Source organism: Chiloscyllium punctatum, chromosome 6 (genome assembly GCF_047496795.1).
Source record: "Chiloscyllium punctatum isolate Juve2018m chromosome 6, sChiPun1.3, whole genome shotgun sequence".
Lineage (NCBI taxonomy): Eukaryota > Metazoa > Chordata > Chondrichthyes > Orectolobiformes > Hemiscylliidae > Chiloscyllium > Chiloscyllium punctatum.
Window position 1 is genome coordinate 79,861,682 of NC_092744.1, and position 21,361 is coordinate 79,883,042.

Genomic DNA, 21,361 nt, shown 5'->3' on the forward strand with positions numbered 1-21,361 from the left:
GAAACTTGAAAGGGTGCAGAAAATATGTACAAGGATGTTGCCAGAGTTGGAGATTTTGAGCTGTTGTTTATAAAATCATAGAGTTATAGAGTCATGGAGATGTATTGCATGGAAAAAGACCCTTCGGTCCAACCCGTCCATGCCAACCAGATATCCCAACCCAATCTAGTCCCACTTGCCAGCACCCGGCCCATATCCCTCCAAACCCTTCCTATACATATACCCATCCAAATGCCTCTTAAATGTTGCAATTGTACCAGCCTCCACCACTTCCTCTGGCAGCTCATTCCATACATGTACCACCTTCTGCGTGAAAAGGTTGCCCCTTAGGTCTCTTTTATGTCTTTCTCCTCTCACCCTAAACCTATGCCCTCTAGGTCTGGACTCCCCCATCCCAGGGAAAAAACTTTGTCTATTTATCCTATCCATGCCCCTCATAATTTTGTAAACTTCTATAAGGTGACCCCTCAGCCTCCAATGCTCCAGGGAAAACAGCCCCAGCCTGTTCAGCCTCTCCCTATAGCACAAATCCTCCAACCCTGGCAACATCCTTGTATATCCTTTCTGAACCCTTTCAAGTTTCACAACATCTTTCTGATAGGAAGGAGACCAGAATTGCATGCAATATTCCAACAGTGGACTAACCAATGCCCTGTACAGCCGCAACATAACCTCCCAACTCCTGTACTCAATACTCTGACCAATAAATGAAAGCATACCAAATACCGCCATCACTATCCTATCTACTTGTGGGGGGGCATGGATATGCTAAATAGACAAGATCTTTACTCCAGGGTAGGGGAATCCTAAATTAGAGGGCATAGGTTTAAAGTGAGAGGGGAAAGATTTAAAAGGGACCTAAGCAGCAACTTTTTAATGCAGAAACTGATGTGTGTATGGAATGAGCTGCCAGAGGAAGTCAGGGAGGCTGGTACAATTGCAACATTTAAGAGGCACCTGGATGGATGAATGGAAGATGATATGAATAGGAAGAGTTTAGAGGGATATGGGCAAAATGCTGGCAAGTGGGACTCGATTAATTTTAGGCTATCTTGTCAGCATGGACAAGTTGGACCAAAAGTTCTGTTTCCGTGCTGTACATCTCTATGACTCAAAGTGTTTGATATTCATGTGTTGAGCTGTTACAGGTGGCCATGTTTTGGAAGTGTTGAGAGCAGTTTCCTAGTCAGCAATTGTAGGATTTTAATGGAATGAAGAATCAATGGCCAGATGAATGAAAATGCAGATTTGTGCGGCTTTTAATAATCAACTTCATGACTGAGCTTCATTGATTTAGCAGCCTTAGTGATTGACCAAATCTTCGTGTGTGTATGTGGGGATACGAGGATAGATTAGCGTTCACTAGTTCTTTTTAACTTAGCTTGGGAAAAGCTCACTGTTTAATTTGGAATGAGACATCCCTTTATAGAACATTTCCTCAGGATACTGAGTTGAGTGGCACAAAGAAACCCCATGAGAAGCCAGTTAAAGAGGGGCTGTCTCTCTTCCTTCAGGTGCCTTGTGTTTCGGCTGAGGCTGGGGAGTGCACCAGCATTGTAGCCCACTACTCTGCAGCTCGTAACATAAAATGAATTACTTGTGTCCAGTTACAAGAATGACCAATTAAATACTTTGTCTAAATCTAAACAAGGTTATCTGACAACCATATGTCTTAATTTATCATCTCTTAGTTTATTATCAAAAGTTATTCAATAAGATGCAATAATTGGTTAACATTCACAGTCAGTAATATAGAAGTATAGGTGCTTATCCCCAAGTATTTCCCACAAAGACACTCTTCGGGGGAAATAATGCAGATTGTTCTGTGGAGAAAAATGAACATTTTAGCCAATGTGTTATTTTGAAGGCAACAGAATGAGCACAGGAAGTTGCCCCTTAGGTCCCTTTTAAATCTTGCCCCTCTCCCTTTAAACCTATGCCCTCTAGTTTTGGAACCTCCTACCCTGGGGAAAAGACCTTGTCTATTCACTCTGTCCATGCCCTTCATGATTTTATAAATGGGGAGAAAATTCAGAAGTCTGAAGTGCAAGGAGACTTGGGAGTTTTAGTCCAGCATTCTCTCGAGGTCAACTTGCAGGTTGAGTCAGTAGTTAGGAAGGCAAATGCAATGGTGGCATTTCTTTTGAGAGGACTTGAATATAAAAGAAGGGATGTATTTCTGAGGCTCTATAAGGCTCTGGTCAGACCACATTTGAAGTTTTGTACGCAGTTTGGGTCCCCATCTCTCAGGAAGGATGTACTGACCCTGGAGCATGTTCAGAGGATGTTCACGAAAATGAAAAGCTTAATGTATGAGGATTGTTTGAATGCTCTGGGTTTATACTCGATGGAGTTTAGAAGGATAAGCGGGGGGGGGGGGGGATCAAATTGAAACATACAGAATATTGAATGGACTGGACATGGTGAATGTTGGAAAGATGTTTCCATTGGTAGGAGAGACTAGGACCCGAGGTTATAGTCTCAGAGAAAAGGGAAGACTTTTTTGAAACGGAGATGAGGAGAAACTTCTTCAGTCAGAGTGGTGGATCTATGGAATTCACTCCCACAGAAGGCTGTGGAGGCCAGGTCATTGAGTATATTTAAGACAGAGATGGATAGGTTCTTGATTGTAAAGGGGATCAAGGGTTATGGGGAGAAAGCGGGAGAATGGGATTGAGTAATTTATCAGCCATGATTGAATGGTGGAACAGACTAGATGGACTGAATGGCCTACTTTCTGCTCCTATGTCTTATGGTCTTATGTTCCTGACTCTGTTGCTTTGACGTTCTGATGTGTGGTCAAGTTGCTGATTGTGCAGGTCATTTCTGTAGACACTAATTGCTCAGGAAGTACATTCTTGAGATGTTCCTTCAATCACTCTTTCAAAAGAATAAACAAGTTTCATCTTAAAGTGATGTAGAGGGTTTTCTTTCCTGAAGTGACAGAGATCAGCTGGGCAGCTTGTTCTTAGCAAGGCTTTCCTCCAAAAGGACCTCAGCAAGTCAGTCACAGTTCAAATAACTTGAGCAAAGTCTACAACAGTGCAAACAGCTATCACCAGTCACATCATTTATAGGAAGCGTTGTTAAAATAAATTCCAATGTTCGTAGTGAACTTTCAATGACCTCTTTAAAAGAAAACTATATTCACAATACTTGAAATAATTTACTTTTTCTGCAATCCATCAAAACTTAAGTGTTATCACATATTACATATAAAGCACCTTCACAACATTCTTTCCTTTCTCTATGGTTCCTGATATTTGACTGTAAGTAGCATAATTAGATATTATGTAGCATTTATAATACAATCCATTAGATACTTGTGGCCTGCTTTTTCTTGTCCTGTTTCTCATCTCACATTTCCCTAGGCCTTCTAGCTATGAAGTAAGGTTTGGACTGTGACTCAACGATGTTCCTTCTTTCCTTGTTGTATGGCTACACATAGCTAAGGAGACATCATTATAGGCAAAGCAGTACCAAGTGCTAAGAAAGCAAGTCAAAGACACCCTATCAAATCATAGCTATATTGATAGAACTATGGATTGCCTTCATAACTGCCAACAGCAGTGTTTTTTTTCACTCTTTACCTGTGTGGTGGTTAGTTATCAGTGGCGAGGTCAGCATTTATTGACCATCCTTAAGACATTTCAGAGGAGGATAATTCAGTCGCCCACATTGCTATGGGTGTGGACTCATGTGTGGACCAGACTTAAAGGATGTCAGTGAATGGGAGGTTTTTTTTGACAGAAGATGGTATCACCACTACTGAGACTATCTTTGAATTCCAAATGTTATCAATTTAAATTTAAATTCACATCAGCTGTTGTGGTGGGTTCTGAACCGGTGTCCCCAGAGCATTAATTAGCCTTGGCCTCTGGATTACGAATTCAGTGACCTTAACACTACATCACTGTCTCCTCATAATTGTAAGTGGGGGCACATTGTGCAAGGACAGGGGGTGAACTAGGAGCTGACACACCTTGCTTGAAGTCTGTGATTGTCTCCCTTGACAACAGGTTAGCAAGTAGGCCCGTTGTGAAGAGTGAAGCCTAAATTTGAGTCCCTGCCCATTTGATTTTTCTAACTGATACTCGAGATAGTCAAGTTTCATGTTGGAGGTTAGCATTCTCACTGCTACTATGAGCTTTTTATCCTCCTCAATTGAACTTGTAAATGTTATTAAAAAAAACACAGACCTTTTTCAGAATTCTATGGGCTTTGTACCAATAGACAAGGTGATGTCTCATGCCAGAATCCAACCTGGCACTGCAGGATGCACTGTGCACCCCTGAGGATTATTAGAGTGTGCGCTGCTGATCTTGTTAGGGAGCAACAAATGGATTTTCTCCTGCAGCAGACCATCTGAGGAAATCTCTTTCCTTATTGATTATTGTGCTGAAAAACTACCCAAAGGGAATTGTGCAACTTTAAGTAATGGGGATGCATGCTTTTTTTTTAAAGAAAATAATGGAAATTTGTCGTTTGAGTGGTTTTCTAATTAAAAATCTTATCGACTGAATTCCAAAGCTTGTGTACGGAGATGGGGGCTTGGAGCTATTAAGTGCCATATTAGATTGCTCAGTCTATGTTTCAACAGTGGTTTTATTTATCCAAACCAAGCAGATTTGGTTTCTTCTCCCTGAACCGCACTGTATTGCAATTTCATAGCAGCTGTCATTGCAGGCATGTAATGTAACCGAGGCTGGGGTTGTGTGGCTGGTCAATGGAACAATGTAAATACCAAGCTCAGCATCTGTCGGGACACAGGTTTCACGGAAATCTATGGAGCCTTTGTCTATGTGTATGTGTATGTTTGTGCTTTTGAGCTCTATCTCTCCGTTCTCAATTACATTGCTCGACTTTGTGTCAACAGCAGCAGATTTGACCCACTGCATTTTGTCAGAGGGAGCTCAGATTGTGCACTTACTGGCCACTGGGGGTGCCACCACCATGGATACATTGGCACCTTTAATCTCTGGACTGTTTAATATTGTTGGAGGGTAGAGGCACAGTTAACCCCCTTGGATGTGAAATGGATTTTCTGACAGCCAGACAGTCATTATTCTAGGCTTTGTACAAGGGAACCCATCGCAACAGACTGTGAAGTAATTGCCAGAGAAATTGAAGATTTTACTGGGCAGTCCCTCTGTGCCTGTTCCAATGTCGTTTTGTAAATTAACTAATCAGGAGGAAAGCGTGTATTGTTGAAAACATGCCTTTATCACTCCACCACCCCACCACCCCCCCCAGGCCACACCTCTGCCTGACAGCTTCCACTTGGCTGACCCGACATCACTTGCTCCTGCTCTGCACCTGACCCTCACCCCAGAGAGTCCCAGCCCTTCCCTTTCCCCTGAGCACACCCCCATCCCATCGCATCGCTCAGGAACTGTCTCCTCCCCACCCCCATCCCAGTCTGGAGCTACTGGCACTGGTTATGTGCTCCCCATTTTCCTTCTTTCTCCACCCCTGCCCCTCCCCCCCCTACAGGCATGACACCTCACCCTCCACTAGCCCCATTTTGCACCAGGTAGAACTGAGCCCATTTCATCACCCACCCCACAAAGCCTGTTCCTCCTCTCTTCCCTCCCAATCTCCACACTTGATTCCCCCTTCCCCCAATAACCACTCTTGCATCCTGACACCGTATCCACGTGACACCCAGGCACTACCCACCTGGTGCCCTATCCCTTATCTATCTGGCATTCCAACACCTGGCCCATTATCCTCTACCTAGTTTACCCTACACACAGGCACCACATATACCCAGCACCCTGCACACCAGGCACCACACTTACCAAACACCCTGCCCACCTGGTACCACACTCACTCAGCACCCTGCACACCAGGCACCACACTTACCAAACACCCTGCCCACCTGGTACCACACTCACTCAGCACCCTGCACACCAGGCACCACACTTACCAAACACCCTGCCCACCTGGTACCACACTCACCCAGCACCCTGCACACCAGGCACCACACTTGCCCAGCACTCTACACACCTGATATGCCACCCCTTTCCCGTTGAGAACCCTGTTCTCCCAGCGCCCTCACGTCACACTGGCGTTGCATACTTAATATTTGACAGCAGCTGTCGGAGTGGCTTGCCTGCTATCCTGGACCTTTAAGTGTCAGAATGCAGCAGCTCCATGCTGCAAAAGAGGTGGAAATTGTTTACCTTCCTCTGACAGTTCTTCATTACAAAAGAACGGTCAGAATGGAAATATGGTTCTGCATTTCTGACCGACGCTGAGCAGAATTTCCTGTCAGAAATGCAAAGCTCACTCTTTTCATAACGAACTAAGAGGATGGAGTGAGATTGCCATTCCCTGGAAAATCCAGCCCAGTATATTCCAGTCAGGTCCTTGACCCTTACTAAATACAGATAACCCGGCTTGAGTGTACTTAATGATCGAGGGAAGGATTTTCCTGGTCGCGAGGCAGCTGACTCGAAGATGGGTCTGAAGGCCCCCTAGATGGGAAGACAGTTTACATAAACCATGACCTTCTGAAGGTCAATTCATTGGAGCAACCAAGTATCCCCCATCACATGGGACAGCTGCCAGTCTTATGGATGCAGGTATCTGGGAGGCTTCTGATTGGTGAGGGGGGCGTTAGGGGCTCTGCGTGGGCAGAGGAACCTTCCTTGGAAGGTGCCAGCCTGCTTGGCCCCTCTGATCTTCCATTTAAAAATGCCTCTTCTGGGGGCACCTTCATTTTGAGACAAGGCCCTGCCTTAGCAGCAACCACCTCTCCCCATGATTAATCCATAGTTGGACGCGTTCAAAGAAAAGACTGCCTCCAGGAATGTTGCTCTGCTCACCCGTCTGTTAGCCAGTGTGACCACTGGACCATCATCTCTGTCTGTACTGGGGCTAACGAAGCCCTTGATAATGACCTGCCTCAAGCTTTTCCTGGCTGTTTGGCCATGGGGTGCATCATGGGTGAGGGCAGTCCTGCCATTTTCCATGACTAAAGGGGCTGGAAGAAAATTATTCTGGTGAATTTCTTTTCCTCCTAACTATTCTTGTGGAGTTGATAAGTTTTCGTATCCCTTGCATTATTGAGATCTGACAGCAAGGCACCAAGTACAAGACCACCTGGTTGAGCACAGCTCACTGCCTTAGGAGACTACCCATTTACCAGGTGGGTCCCAACAAAGTAAATCCATCCTGGACTAACGTGTCCCATTGCCTTGGCAGATCATTGGTTGGCTTTGCCATAGAAATACTTTGAGTTTCACCCAGAGCTGTAAATCTGGTTGCATCATCATTAAAAGCTCCTTCAACCTGGTTTAAATACCTAGGTGTTTTCCTATAAAGGATAGACAATAGGGTCTAACCTCAATTTACTTCAAAGAGTCTGATTTGAAGCATTTCAGTATAAAGCTGGTTGGATTAGTCCTCATCCCTGTTTCCTCCGGTCCTCCCAAACTCCATTATCTCTTCCACCTCTCTCCACAACTCCCAGTACCAGAAGAGGGCATGGTTGGTTTCTACACACACTGCATGATTGCTTGTTGCATCTCGCCATGTCTGACAGGTATCTCCCAGAGGTCATGGCGGATGGATTAGCCAATCAGATTAACAATCCAGAGGTTGAGGTTGACATCACCAAACCAGATATGACCATTCGCCAGCAGATCATGCAGCTACGGATAATGACAAATCGACTGCGGAATGCCTACAATGGCAATGATGTGGATTTCCAGGACACGAGTGAGTATTTACGCTGTTCTGTTGTCATTGCTCTTTGTTTTTAGTGGATGTGCTCAGTGACTTAAGAGACCTCCCAAAGAGAGGTTCCAACCAATTCATCAATCCTTAGGATCAGGTCTTATGATTTAACTTGCTAGATGTTTTCCTGTCAATAACCTACTTGCTCCTACCTCTATAATCTTATATTAATTTTACTGGGGACAGCTATAAGCATTGGCCCAGCCAGTGACAGCCTTACCTCAGGGAATGAAAAAACATTTCCATCTCTTGTCTTTTTCTTGCCTTGCCCATTGTTTGTTCATAACTCTCCTTCCCCATTTGGTTCATCCCTCCCTCTGATTCCAATCTCATCCCTTTTCCCCTTCATCTCTGCATTCACATCCTGCCATTGGTTTCTTGTTCATTCTGTGCAGCCCTCGCTCCCTTGCTACCTCAATTACCTGTCTAGAACTGAGATCGTTTTCACATTGACCAATTTTCTCTTGACACTTAGTACACAGCACTCGTTTCACGTGAAGTGAAACCTGCTTCCGTGCACATATCCTAATCCAAACCCTGTGTAAGATTCAATCAGCAAAATCCTAGGGTTTATTTCGTGACAACAACTAGCGTTCATGTGAGGATACCCATCCAGTCCTCCATAAACCTTAAATACACTGCCAGACCACTCAACACTCTAATAGAGAACCATTACTGACCAATATAGTATAGCAAGTGGAAGTAAAATCCTTCGACTAATAAAAGGGATTCAGATCACATGAAGTTAAAGTAGACTTGAAATAAGTCCATATGCTTCCACAGTTGCAAGTTGAATGAGGTTGATGTGGATTTCGAACCCAGTGCTCAGGTCTCCGAGCAGACGTAAGACTGAGTGATATATTAACATGGGAATTATTTATATGTTGATGGCATTGAAGTCTGCACTTCTGTGTTGAGATCCAATGTCAATGTTGCGCACACTGTAGAGTAATGGTTTGGTGATTACATTAATTAGATTAATCTAACCCATGGTTTGTTAAGTTGTTCTTGTTGACATTTCAAACTGCCAGTTCCCACCATCAAGTGATCTTTGGCATAATTAACTGAGAAACGGTGATCCCACCAAAATAACTCCATCCTAGACTAATGTGTCCCATTGCCTTGGTCTGATTGGTTGGCTATGCCATAAGAATATCGCGTTTCACTCAGAGCTGTAAATCTGGTTGCATCACAGCCTGGTACTGATGTAAAATCTTCAGAACATGTCAACGTAAGAAACAGCAAAAGGAGGAGGTCATTCATCCCCTCAAGCCCCAATAGGTTAATGGCTGATCCAACAATCCTTATATCCACTTTCCTGCCTTTTCCCCATAAGCCCCTGATTCTCCTAATGATCAAGAATTTATTTTAGCCATAAATAGACATTAAGGACTCTGCCAACTTAGCTCTCTGTGGCAAGGATTTCTCAAGACTCTTAACCCTCTGACAGAAGAAAATGCTTCTTGTCTAAGTCTCAAGTTGGTGCCCCTTAATTCTGAAACTTTGCCCTCTGGTACTGGACTCTCCATGAGGGGAAGCATTCAGCGTTTACCCCACCAAGCCACTTAATCCTGTAACTCTCAATGAGATCGCCTCTCATTCTTCTAAATGTCAGTAAGTAGAGTCCCAATCTGTTTAGCCTTTGCCAATAAGACAATCCTTCCACACCAAGGATCACCCTAGTGAACGTTCTCCAAACTGTCTCCAATGAAATGGATATCCTACCTTCAAAAAGGGACCAAACTGCTCACTGGGTAAAAGCAAATTACTGCGGATGCTGGAATCTGAAACCAAAAGAGAAAATGCTGGAAAATCTCAGCAGGTCTGGCAGCATCTGTAAGGAGAGAAAAGAGCTGACGTTTCGAGTCTTAACTGACCCTTTGTCAAAACTAAAAAAAGGGAGAAATAGGGAGGTATTTATACTAGGCTGAGAGAAGGTGAGTCGTGGCTCCAGAAGCAAAGGTAGCAATAAAGAGGTGATAATGACAGTGCTTAGAGAGATGATAGGGAGATTAGGAGCTGTGAATGATCAAGGCTGAAGCCAGTGCTATGTGACTAAATATGTGGGGGTGGGGGGGGTGAAGCAGAAGCAAAATGGAAAACAGGGGAGAAGGCTAGCAAAGGGGGAAGAGGAAAGGAAAAAGGTGATGAGAGAGTGGGGAGATGAGAGAATCTTGATTCTCTCTCTCTCTCTCTCTCCCCCCCTCTCTTTCTCTCGCTGGCACATTCTAAATGCCTGTGTCCATTTTGTCGAAGGAAGTGGCCTACATAAACCTTTCACACTGAAGTTACATTCTCCTGTCACATGTTGTGCTCCAGGGTCTATGTTTTATCTCACCTCCATCCGTAGCTCCATCTTTCTTTTCATTCACAACTGAGAGTGTCAGTGGCTCGGCCAGCACTTATTGCCCATTCCTCATGTCCAGACTGTTTTATGGTCATCATGAGACTCTTAATTCCAGAGTTATATTGAATTCAAATTCTTCCATCTGCCACAGTGGAATTCAAACCTGTCTTTCCAGATCATTGCCTGGGTCTTTGATTACTAGTTTAGCGATAATACCATAAGGCCATTACAAATTTGGCATATTAAAGGTCCTATATAAAAGCAAGTTGGCTTCACTGTTGGTCCCAATTATTGCATTAAACTTGAATCTATTGGCTGATCAATCCCATTATGTAATTGTCCCAATAAGCTGGTGGCCAGCTACCACCTTGAACTGCTAAAGTCCATTTTCTTCTAACTGTAAACGCAACATTGCTGGGAAATCATGTCTGACTTTAAAATGGAGTTTGAATTAAATTGGATGCATTCTCGGCAGTGTTCCATGCTCTGTGATCCAGCTTTATTTGAAGGGTAAAGCAGGCATTGACTCACTATGTGTAATGGGAAAGGTTACTTCAAATTTAAAGCACTACTAGATTTGCCCTTTCTCACATCCTACATCCGTAGTAACCTTCCTCCTCTTGTTTTTAAGCAGTACATCTCTGTCTGTGGTGCTTGGGTCTGAATATGTTTTCAAGACCATGACCACAGTGTCCCTATCTCTTGCTCACATTGTCCACGACCTTTCACATCTCCACTTCCCCACCCAGACTGTCACCTGTAAACTTTGGATCTTGACAGATTACATGCTGGTCAAAGTCGCTCCTGTTGTTGCCTGTTTCTGTCCCCCTCACTGTGTGCTATCTGCGATCATAGAACCCCTACAGTGTGGAAACAGGCCATTTGGCCCAACAAGTCCACACTGACCCTCCAAAACGTATCCCACCCATATCCATACCCCTACCCTATTACTTTACATTTCCCCTGATTGACACACCTAACCTACACATCCCGGAACACAATGGGCAATTTAGCTTGACATTGTGTGCTCTTGAACTTACTGGCCTCGCCACTCTCTCCCTAAATGACCCAAGATAGGTTCCACCCTAACCAAGTAAAGAAAGATTTGGGTCATATTTCCAGGCATTTCCATTCACCATACATTCATTTGAAAGCTGTTTCAATTCTGTCTTCAAGTACCATCTCCAATCTCTCACTCTGCAGTTCTGCTGGCTTCACCTAAATGCTAGGAGTCTCATGATAGCTTGCTGAAAATGTGGATCTTCCCAATTACCAATTGCATCCTGGGATGCTGCCCTCTCCCATGGGTTCTCAAAACTGACTCAGTGGTTAGCACCGTTGCCTCATAGCACCAGGGACCCGAGTTCGAATCCACCCTCGGGTGACTGTCTGTGAAGAGTTTGCATATTCTCCCCGTGTCTGTATGGGTTTCCTCTGGGTGCTTTGGTTTCCTCCCACAATCCGAAGATGTGTAGGTCAGGTGGATTGGCCAATCTAAATGGCCTGACAGTGTCCAGGGATGTGAAGACTAGATGGATAGGCAGGGTTGCAGGAATAGGACGGGGAGCTGGATGGATGCCATGCTCTTCAGAGTGTCGATGGGCTGAATGGCCTGCTTCTACACAGCAGGGATTCTGTGAAACTCCAATCCCACAATGACCACAGACACTGAATACTAAGAAGATACACCCTCATTGAGTGGTCTAATCTACACTTCTGGTCTCTAGAATTAGGACCCCATGTTTCCCAAGGCAACCCAATGTCCATTTCATCATTTCCTGGAGTTGCCCGCATGGAATATAACTGGATCTGGAGTTGAATCCGTCCCTGACCTAGGCCTGTGAGTGAGCTGAGTTCCAAAGTTGGGTGGATATCTTTGGCCTGAGGGGGTGATGATAACCGACTCTTCCTCATTAACGCCTTTGCACTTCCTATAGGTGATGACAGCAGCGGGTCTGGGAGTGGTGATGCTTGCTTGGAAGATGGATGCAGCAGGAGACGGTTCTTCAATGCTGCAACCCGGTCACCTGTTGTCTATGCCATCCCAGAACAGAGCGGCAAATCCAACCCGGGAAACGGAGGCAATGTCCTGCAATGCTCAGCTGCGTCCTTCCACCTGCTGGCCTTGGCCCTTGCCCTGCCATTTTTCTGTCGGTAGAATTCTTCATGGGGCATGAGAGAGAGAGAGAGAGAGAGAGAGACTGAGGCAAAACCTTTGCCAACAAAAAAAAAGGACAAGCATTTTGTTTAACTTTGCATCAAAAATAAAAGAACCTTATTTGTAAATTCTGGCGGTGCTGGAGGTGGATGTACTTGGGATCTTTGAACTCTTTGGGGAGAGTGCAGTTGGAGGAGGCCCCCTTTACTTTTCAAGCTGAATGCTTTCGCCCCCTAGCTTTGGGACATGGGATTGTTTTGGTCACTTGTTCTCAACGCAGCACAAACACAGGCTCCCACTTGAGACCAGGAGGTTTCCCCGTATGGGGAAAAAAAACTAACAATTTTTTTTAATCCTAAGGTTGAGATAGTTCTCCTTTTCTTGAAAGTAAAACATTGCCAGTGAGGTATTATCTGGTACATTATGAGCTATGCTACATTCTCAGTATGGCACCCAGGGGATATCAGGTTGGACATTATCCCTGTATTTCCAGGTGAATCACCTAATCACAGAATAACAGGATTGATTTCCCTCCGTTTTGATTTTATTTGCCCCCAATAACAAGGCTATTCAGTTCATCTTAACTGAGAGCATAAGAAGCTTTGGTATAATCATTTGTGAAATGTCCTTGTTGTCGGGGGCGGGGGGTTTCTGTTTTCATATTAAGCCTTTTAAAGCAAAATGGTGGTTGATATTTCTCAAAGGATTGGAGAGTGACTGATGCTACTTGTTAATACTGCACTGTCAAATGGTAGAGAATGGGATTATTAAGGGGGGGGGGAGGGTGGGTGGGTGGGGGAGTGGTTGTAGGTAGCAGATGAGAGCGGTACATTGCCTTCTCCAGGGGTTTAAACATTTAACAAAAGAGTTGAGTGGTTGAGACAATTTTCCCATTAATTGTGTCAGGTATGCCTCCTCACTAGTGCACACAGGAATCTACTGTTGTCTTCTGGAAGAAAGTAAATTGTGTGCAATTTGGTTGTAATGCAAGTGTCGTCGGAAAGATAGAATAGGCAGAGGAAGGTTTGGCAAAAGGAAAGACATTTATTGGTGTTGGCATAATGCAGAGAGCCTAGAGGCAACCAAAAAAAATTAATAATATGTGCATAAGACACTGATGGGTAAAACATTTCTTTACGTTCTGGTTCCTGAATTTTCAACTTTCTGGAAGAACGAAATGGGTGGGGTCGGTGGTAGTGGTGGTGGGGCTCATGAAAGAGAAAATGGGCCTTCAATCAGACCCTTGCTGTGTATGTGGTCCATTATGTGGTAGAGCTGTATAGTAGCGTTGTCGTGTTTGAAAAAAAAATGGCTCCATTCCATTCTGAAAGATAACTGTCAGTTGAGGTACTCTGAGGTAGGGTTGCTGGGGAATGTTGCCTTTGACCTGCACGAATATGACTATGGAGAAATCATTGAGTTGCCGTTGCTTGAAAAAGACATAAACAGTCTGGCTCACGGGTGGGCTAAGGCAGTTTCACACTGAGCTGTCTTATGGGGTAACAGCCCAGCTTTCTGTTGTGCCCATTCATTCTAGGAATTAAATTTGTTCTCAACATTGCCGTGTATGGGTTTTGCTTTTTGGAAAATAAAGTAATAAAAATAACAGAACTGCACACAGAAACAGCATGCTAACATTGGGATTTATTTCAATTTTTAGGCTTCTGCTTAATTTAACGTTTCATTTCAAGTTTGCATACATCCCCTTCTCCCTACTGAGAGAAATTGCAGTCTTGTGTAAGGTATGTAGTCAGTCAATTCCTCCAGTAATGATTTGATGTGTCGGTGGTGACCCAGGATGACCCCTGACTCCCCTCTTACCCAATGGTGACCCAGGATAACCGCTCAACTGCCACCCATGAGTAACCTTAGATAACCCTTCACCCCTTCACCCTGCAGTGACCCTGGCTGAGTTCTCAGCCCTAATTGAACAGTCTGCCTCATTAATGGAGGTTATCTTTTGGTGCCTGAATGCCGTTTGACCATTAAACAAAACTCTACTTGGCATTTTTTATAAAATAATTTATAGTTGTCTAGACCATAGATCTCACTTGGTAACTAATGTTGAAGGCTTTCCCTGTTCAACATTTTCAAATTTTGTTTTGTTTTGCAATTATTCTTCCTGAAGTGTTGACACAGCAGAAAGTACTTGAATGAGTAGAAAATGGAATAAAGGTATAAACAAAAAAAAACACATTGGAAATTTAAAACAGCTGTCCCAGAATCTGACAGATTTATAAAGAATTCCTACTTTCAAACTGCATTCAAATGTCCTCAGAATATTTCATTTATTAAGTGCTGTTTTGTTGGGTTTGTTACTTCACACAGTCAAGGATTAAATGTCTGTCCCCTTTTTAGATGCTATATTCCAATTCTTGCTTCATTTCAGGTCCTGTATTTCATGCATATTGCTCATATTCCAGCTGCTGGTTGCTATTCTTTCAGAAGAACATTTACTTTGATTTTTCTTTTGCATTGTCTTAAAGTTGGGTATTGAAATAAGATATAATTGGGACCTGGCTGGGGTTTAAGTTTAAGGGCCTTTCAGTGCTGGAGGGGCTGTAGGCTGTACATGTTATTCAATCCCCACCTTTGTTCCCCAGCCCCGACCTCCCCCACCACCAAGTTCCCGATTTACTTTTTCTGTAATTCTCACTGTTACTGTTGCCTGTGACAAAGCTTCTGTTACATGACCTTGTTGTCGGGGTAACTCTTCATGTGCTTTGGAATAAAATCGCCCATGTAGTACCCTATGTTTGTTCGTCTCTCCTCTGTCTCATGCTCCTTCCCTCTTTCTGCTTCTCTCTTCTTTTTATACCCTTTTACACTTTCCCTGGTTTCCCCTCACTCCCTTTCTCTCGGAATCATTCCTGGTGTATTTTCTCTCTCAATTTTTCTGTCTGTCTGTCTGTCTCTCTCTCGCATGCATACATGTGTTTCTTTTCTCAGTAGGGAGATAACTTTTACAGTGGGGCAAGAGCTGTGGCTTATGTGTGATTTTCAGTACCTTTATGAGTGAATGGTTTAGGATTTTTTTATATTACCGCAGGTGTAAATTTTTTGTAAAATCTATTAAGTTAAAAGAAAGCGATGTCAGCAGGGAGGAGTATAATGGTTTGGGGAAGTAATTTTTTTTCTTAACCTTGTGGTCCACCAACCAAATCGCTGTATGGAGTGACCTACACCCAGTTGAAAGGGCTGACAGAAGGGCGTCCTTCCTCATGCCTGTTGAGAATTGTCCAATATGGAGTTTTTATAGTCAAGGCTGGTTTCAAAGGGCTGCAGCAGTAGATGAGGAGAGGAACTCCTCTCTCTCCCACTTATCATGGCAAACAGGTAACCTTTTTTGAGTCTGGACGAGGAGATATTGGTAATAGTTTTACATGCGTATCATAACAAGCATGTATGCTGATTGGTAACGAAACATAAAAGGACGATCTCTATCCCTTTCCTCATCCCTCCAACCTTCAAGTTGCTTTGAGTATACCGTTTCGTTTTTTATTTGTACTAATATCAGCTCAGGGTTCACGCAGTTCTGATACTAAACATTGCAGAGACCGGCCTACGCATTCTTTATGATATTTGACACTTTACATAACTGTCAGCCATTTTTGAGTATTCATTTGGGATGGGGGTGGGATCTGGGCATCTTATATCATCGTCCACACACATGTTGTGACTGGTCTTTACAAAAAAAAACGGCAGTGTCTGACTTACTGAGGCCTTTCAACTATGTTTTATTTCTTGTTTTTGTAACAGTCTCTGGCGATAGGTGGAGGGTTTTGGGATTTTTCTTGTTGCCATGCCAGAGTGGAGGGGTAAGGATTGTGGCCACATCACAGGGATTTGGTTTGATCTCCCTACCAGCTAACTGATTCAGTTTGGCCTGCCCGCTGATGGGATACCCTCGCAGTTTGTTTGTTTTGTTGATCTTTGGGTTAAACATGAAGTAGGGAGGGGAGAGATTGCTGGAGGAAAATGTCCGCCATAGCCAATGCTTCCTTAACTTTCCAGGGCTTTACTTCACAGTAAATGGACTGATGGACAATAACTGTGGCCCAGTCATTGTCACACTGGCTGCTCCCAGGGCCTACACATCTGAGGGACCATATTCCACCCCACAGGTTGCATTTTATTTTTGCTCCCAATTTCTGGCCTGGTTGGAAACTATTTTCCTCATAATTATTCCAACTTGTTTCCTTCAATTAAGGACCAAAGTGTTGGATATACTTTATTTTTAAAGGTTGGGGAGAGTGTAGAGTTATCATAAGTTGTCATCTTTAATGACTGTACTCAAGAGTGTAATGCCACCATGCTAACAACAGCCTCAGGCCTGGATAACACAAATCCTTCCACTAGCTGTGGTCATATAAATCCAGTGGATTGTTTTACTCACTTCAATAGTGTAGATAAAAGCTTTTCCCTGTCAAGTTGAGACACCTCACAAGTCATTCTGTGCCTTTTTTTTAACTCAAAGGAATGTATTAAATGTCAATATGGTAGTCTTCTTTTCATTTTACTGTTCATTGTTGGATTGGGCTATCAATAACCTCCAAGAATAAGATGCTTTGGAAATCAGTGTTGTTAAGTCTTTCTTTATTGTGTTATTTTGTTGCTTTAAAAAAATAACAAAAGTACACATTCATCTGTTTACTACACTTTTGATTTCAAAGCTTTTCAGAAAATAAAAAGAACATTTTGAGTCTGTCTCAGCTCTTGCCTCATTTAAAATTAACTGTTTCACAATAGCTGGCTGTTCAAGGTGCATTGTACTCATTACTGTAATATGGGAAAGGCAGCAATCCATTTGTACACACCAAGACCAAACAATGATCACCTTCATAAAGGTCAGATTCTCTCTTTTGAGGGACACATATTACTCTGGGGTTGGGTTGTGCATTTGTAGAGCACATTTCAGAAATGGAGGCTATCCCAAAGTCTCTCACGGCCAAATGAGTACTTTCCTCTCCCTGGAAGTGCTGAGGAGGACAAATAGTCAAGACATGTTGGCACTGTCCAGATTGACCACTTCCTGTTGTCTCAGCAACTGGGTTTCGAGTGGGTAGGTAGGCCCATGGCTGCTTCCTTGATCCACACTCAGTTAGTTCCACAAGTGACCAATTAGCAGCCACTTCAGTGTCTCAACTCAGCATTAGCCCGATTCCCTTCCTTCCTGACAAGGGGCTACCTTCCACCACGACCTCTGGTAGCCCATTCCAGACACTCACCACCCTCAGTGTGGAAAGCGATGCCCCTCTGGACCCTTTTGTATCTCTCACCTTAAACCTATATCTTCTAGTTTATCTAGCAAAATTCTACCCAGACGATGGACTTGGTCATCTTCACTTCAAAGAATGAACAGCAGCAACCATTGCTGGAAGATGGGCTGTTGATTGCAGCCTCTGTTGATACCTGATGGCACTAGTTTACCCAGTTAATGAAGCTAGAATGCAATCCTTACATATCATGACAGCTAATGAAGCAAGCAGTCAAAGTACGTGTCTAGTGGTTTAAGATGAATATTTACAACAAGCTAGAGTTTCACAGCACTGTGACCCAATTACATGGTCATCCCAATACCCTGTGAATGTGGATAATCCTATGTGATGCTCCTCATGTTGACTTGGAGGTGGTCAAACCACTCTGCTGGTGTCTCTCACCAACTTTAAGGATCATGGCAGCCAGCCTTGATGTGTAGGGGTTGAGGTCTCTTCTGTGACTGCAGTGTCTGCAACTCCACAGTGGGCTGGCGATGAAGGCTTCAAAAGGTGAACAGGATCCTCATCCAAACAGTATCCGTGGGGTTGACTGTCAGGCTGGGTAGTGTGAGTCTACTGCCGGAGATGTTTTCTCCTCTAGCCGTGATTGTGTGAACAACCCCTGCGACCTGCTCTTTCAGTACATCCATTACAAAGAGTTCTTAACCAATTGGGACATGGGCTGAGGAGTGGCAGATGGAGTTTAATTTGGATAAATGTGAGGTATTTTGGTAATACAAACAAGGGCAGGACTTATACAATTAATGGTAAGGCCCTGGGTAGGGTTGTAAAACAGAGAGACCTAGGACTTCAGGTCAAAAGTTCTTTGAAATTTGCGTCACAGGCAGATGGTGCTGAAGAAAGCTTTTAGCACGATTACCTTGTTTGCACAGACCATTGAGTATAGGAGTTGGGACGTTATTGTTGAGGTTGTACAAGACTTTGATGAGGCCTCTTCTGGAGTACAGTGTCCCATTCAGTTACCCTGCTACGGGAAGGATATTATTAAACTGGAGAGGGTTCAGAAAAGATTTACCAGGATGTTGCTGAGACTGGAAGGATTGAGTTATAAAGAGAGGCTGGATAAGCTGGGACTTCTTTTACTGGATTGTAGAAGGCTGAAGGGTGACTTTATAGAATCATGATTGGCATAGATAAGGACAATAGCAACAGTCCTTTCCCAGGGTGGAGGAGTTCAAAATTAGAGGGCAAAGTTTAAGGTGAGAGGAGAAAGAAAGGACCATTGTTCATGTGTAGAATGAACTGCCAGAGGAAGTGGTAGATGCAAATGCATTTACAACATTTAAAAGACAAGGACGTGAACAGGAAAGGTTTGGAAAGCTATGGGCCAAACACAGGCAAATGGGACTACAGTAGTGCCTCGACTTACGAACTTAATCTGTCCTGGGACCCGGTTTGTGAACCGAAAAGTTTGCGAACTGAATCAATTTTTCCCATTGTTCGGATAGCGTAAGAATGCTTGGACGGCTGTTCACAGCACACACACCAAAGACAAACTGGATGAGATCACACGGGGCCTGAGAGCTTTTGCGTTCAACAAGCGCGTAGCAAAGCAGGACAATGAAACCATGTGGTTGCACATGGGCTTTTTGCGTTCATGCCTTCGTTCGTACCTTGAATTTCGTATGTAAATTGAAGCAAAATTTTACGTACAATCCTGTTCGTGAACCAATTTGTACATGAACGGGGTCGTTCATATGTCGAGGCGCTACTGTATTTTAATTTGGGAAACTTGGTCAGAGTGGACTAGTTGGACTGAAGGGTCTGTTTCCATGCTGAGTGACTGTATGACTCAGTGGGCAAAAGTGAGGACTGCAGTTGCTGGAAATCAGAGTAGAGATCAGAGTGGTGCTGGAAAAGCACAGCAACCCTGTATGACTCGGTGCCCATGCCGACAGTGGCCACGGCTGCTGGTGGAGCTGTTGAGGCAGGCCACACTCTGAGCAGCTTGGCAACTCTTGTAGGTGGACTCCCATGGGGGGGTACCACAGAGATCGCTGCTTGGGCCCCAGCTATTCACAAAATATATATCAATGATTTGGATGAGGGATTTAAGTGTGATATTTCCAAGTTTTCAGAAGACACAAAAACCAGCTGGAAATGTGAATGATGAGTACTTAAAGAGACTTCTGGGTGAGGTCGACAAGTTGAGTAAGTGGGAAAGTACGTGGCAGATGACGTATAACATGGATCAATGGTAAGTTGTCTGCTTCATGCAACAAAAAATTGATCAAGTGTTATTTAAATGGTGCTAAATTGGGAAAAGTTGATGTACAAGGTTATTTGGGTGTCCTTACACACCAGTCATTGAAAGTAAGCGCGCAGATACAACTAACAGCTAAGAAGGCAAATGGTGCGTTCGTCTTCATTGCAAGAGGCTTTAAGTAAGGAAGCAAGGAAGAATTGCTGCAGCAGTACAGGGTTTTGGTAAGACCACACCTGAAGTATTGTGTGAAGGTTTGTTCCTTTTCCCTCAGAAAAAATTTACTTGTCAGAGAGGGAATGTAGTGAACGTTCACCAGACTGAATGCTGTGTGTTGGCCGGTTAGTCATGTGAGGAGAGATTGGATTGTCCGGGCCTGTGCTCACTAGAGTTTAGAAGAATGAGCGGGGACTTCATTGAAATGTGTGTAGTTCTGAGAGGGCTCGACAGATTGGATTCAGGGATGATGGCTCCCCTGGTCGGGCAGTCCAGAACAAGGAGCCACGGTCTCTGGATGCGCAGTAGGCCATCTTGAACCACAATGGGAAAGGTTTTTACTCAGAGAGTGAACTTTGGAATTCAGTACAGTGGGAGGCTGTGGGAGCAAAGTGATGGGATATATTTAAGAGAGAAATTGGTAGAGTTTTAAAGGCTAAAAGCGTAAAGGAGTATTTCGAGAGCGCGGGAGTACTGTGTTGAGATAGAGGATCAGCCACATCATTATGAATGGCTTGGTGAGCTTGATGGACCAAATGGTCACCTCTTCTTCCATTTTTCTATGTTTCTATGCAGTGCTGAGTAGGACAGCAACCCCAATAGGAGCCATTGAACTGGTAATAAATGAAAGAAGGGATGCCACATGGTGTCGACAATACATTTCTGCTCATGTTAGTAAAGTGCTCGGTTGATCTATGTTTGATTATTTGTGTCTGGTAAATGATTTATATTCACTACTTAATTGACTTAGGTGGCATGGTAACTTAGTGGTTAGCATTGTTGCCTCACAGTGCCAGGCACCCTCAGGAGGACTGTCTGTGTGGAGTTTGCACATTCTCCCCATGTCTGTGTGGGTTTCCTCTAGGTGCTCCGGCTTCCTCCCAAAGTCCAAAGATGTTCAGATTAGGTGAACTGGCCATGGTAAATTGCCCATAGTGTCCAGGGATGTGCAGGCTAGATGGATTAATCATGTGGGGTTTCAGGGATGGGGTGGGTCTGAGAGGGATGCTCTTCGAAGGGTCGGTGTAGACTTGATGGGCCAACTGGCCTGCTTCTGCACTTAAGGATTCTACGATTAAGTTTGGTGTTTACTTAGAGAAAATTAAGCAGACACCACAGAGGCTATTCAAGGTTGAGCTGGAAACATGGAGGAACATTTTAAATCATTGTATAAAACTCAATCTATAAAGTTTCTGTAACTCGGAAGCTAATGTTCTCTCTGCATTGCTGTGAGGAAAATCAAATGCATAAAATATACAACAGTCAGGGGTCCCCTTATCTAAGAAAATATACCAGCATTGGAGGCATTCTAGAAAAACTTCATTGAGTTGATCCTGTGTATGCAGGGAATTTCTGATGAGGTAAGGTTGAGTTGTTTGGTCCAATACTCAGAAAACTGAGAGGACAACTTATGG

General features: G+C 43.8%; 1 protein-coding gene across 1 annotated transcript in view; it reads left to right on the top strand.

The window, feature by feature from the left end:
- Positions 1–12,376, top strand: part of LOC140479123 (glypican-1-like) — a 206,354-nt gene extending 193,978 nt beyond the window's left edge. Inside the window, exons 8-9 of the mRNA XM_072573063.1 lie at positions 7,550–7,725; positions 12,028–12,376. Of these exons, the coding sequence (XP_072429164.1) occupies positions 7,550–7,725; positions 12,028–12,248 (397 nt within the window). The 3' untranslated portion in view covers positions 12,249–12,376. The remainder of the gene's footprint in view (positions 1–7,549; positions 7,726–12,027) is intronic.
- The last annotated feature ends 8,985 nt before the right edge of the window (positions 12,377–21,361 follow it).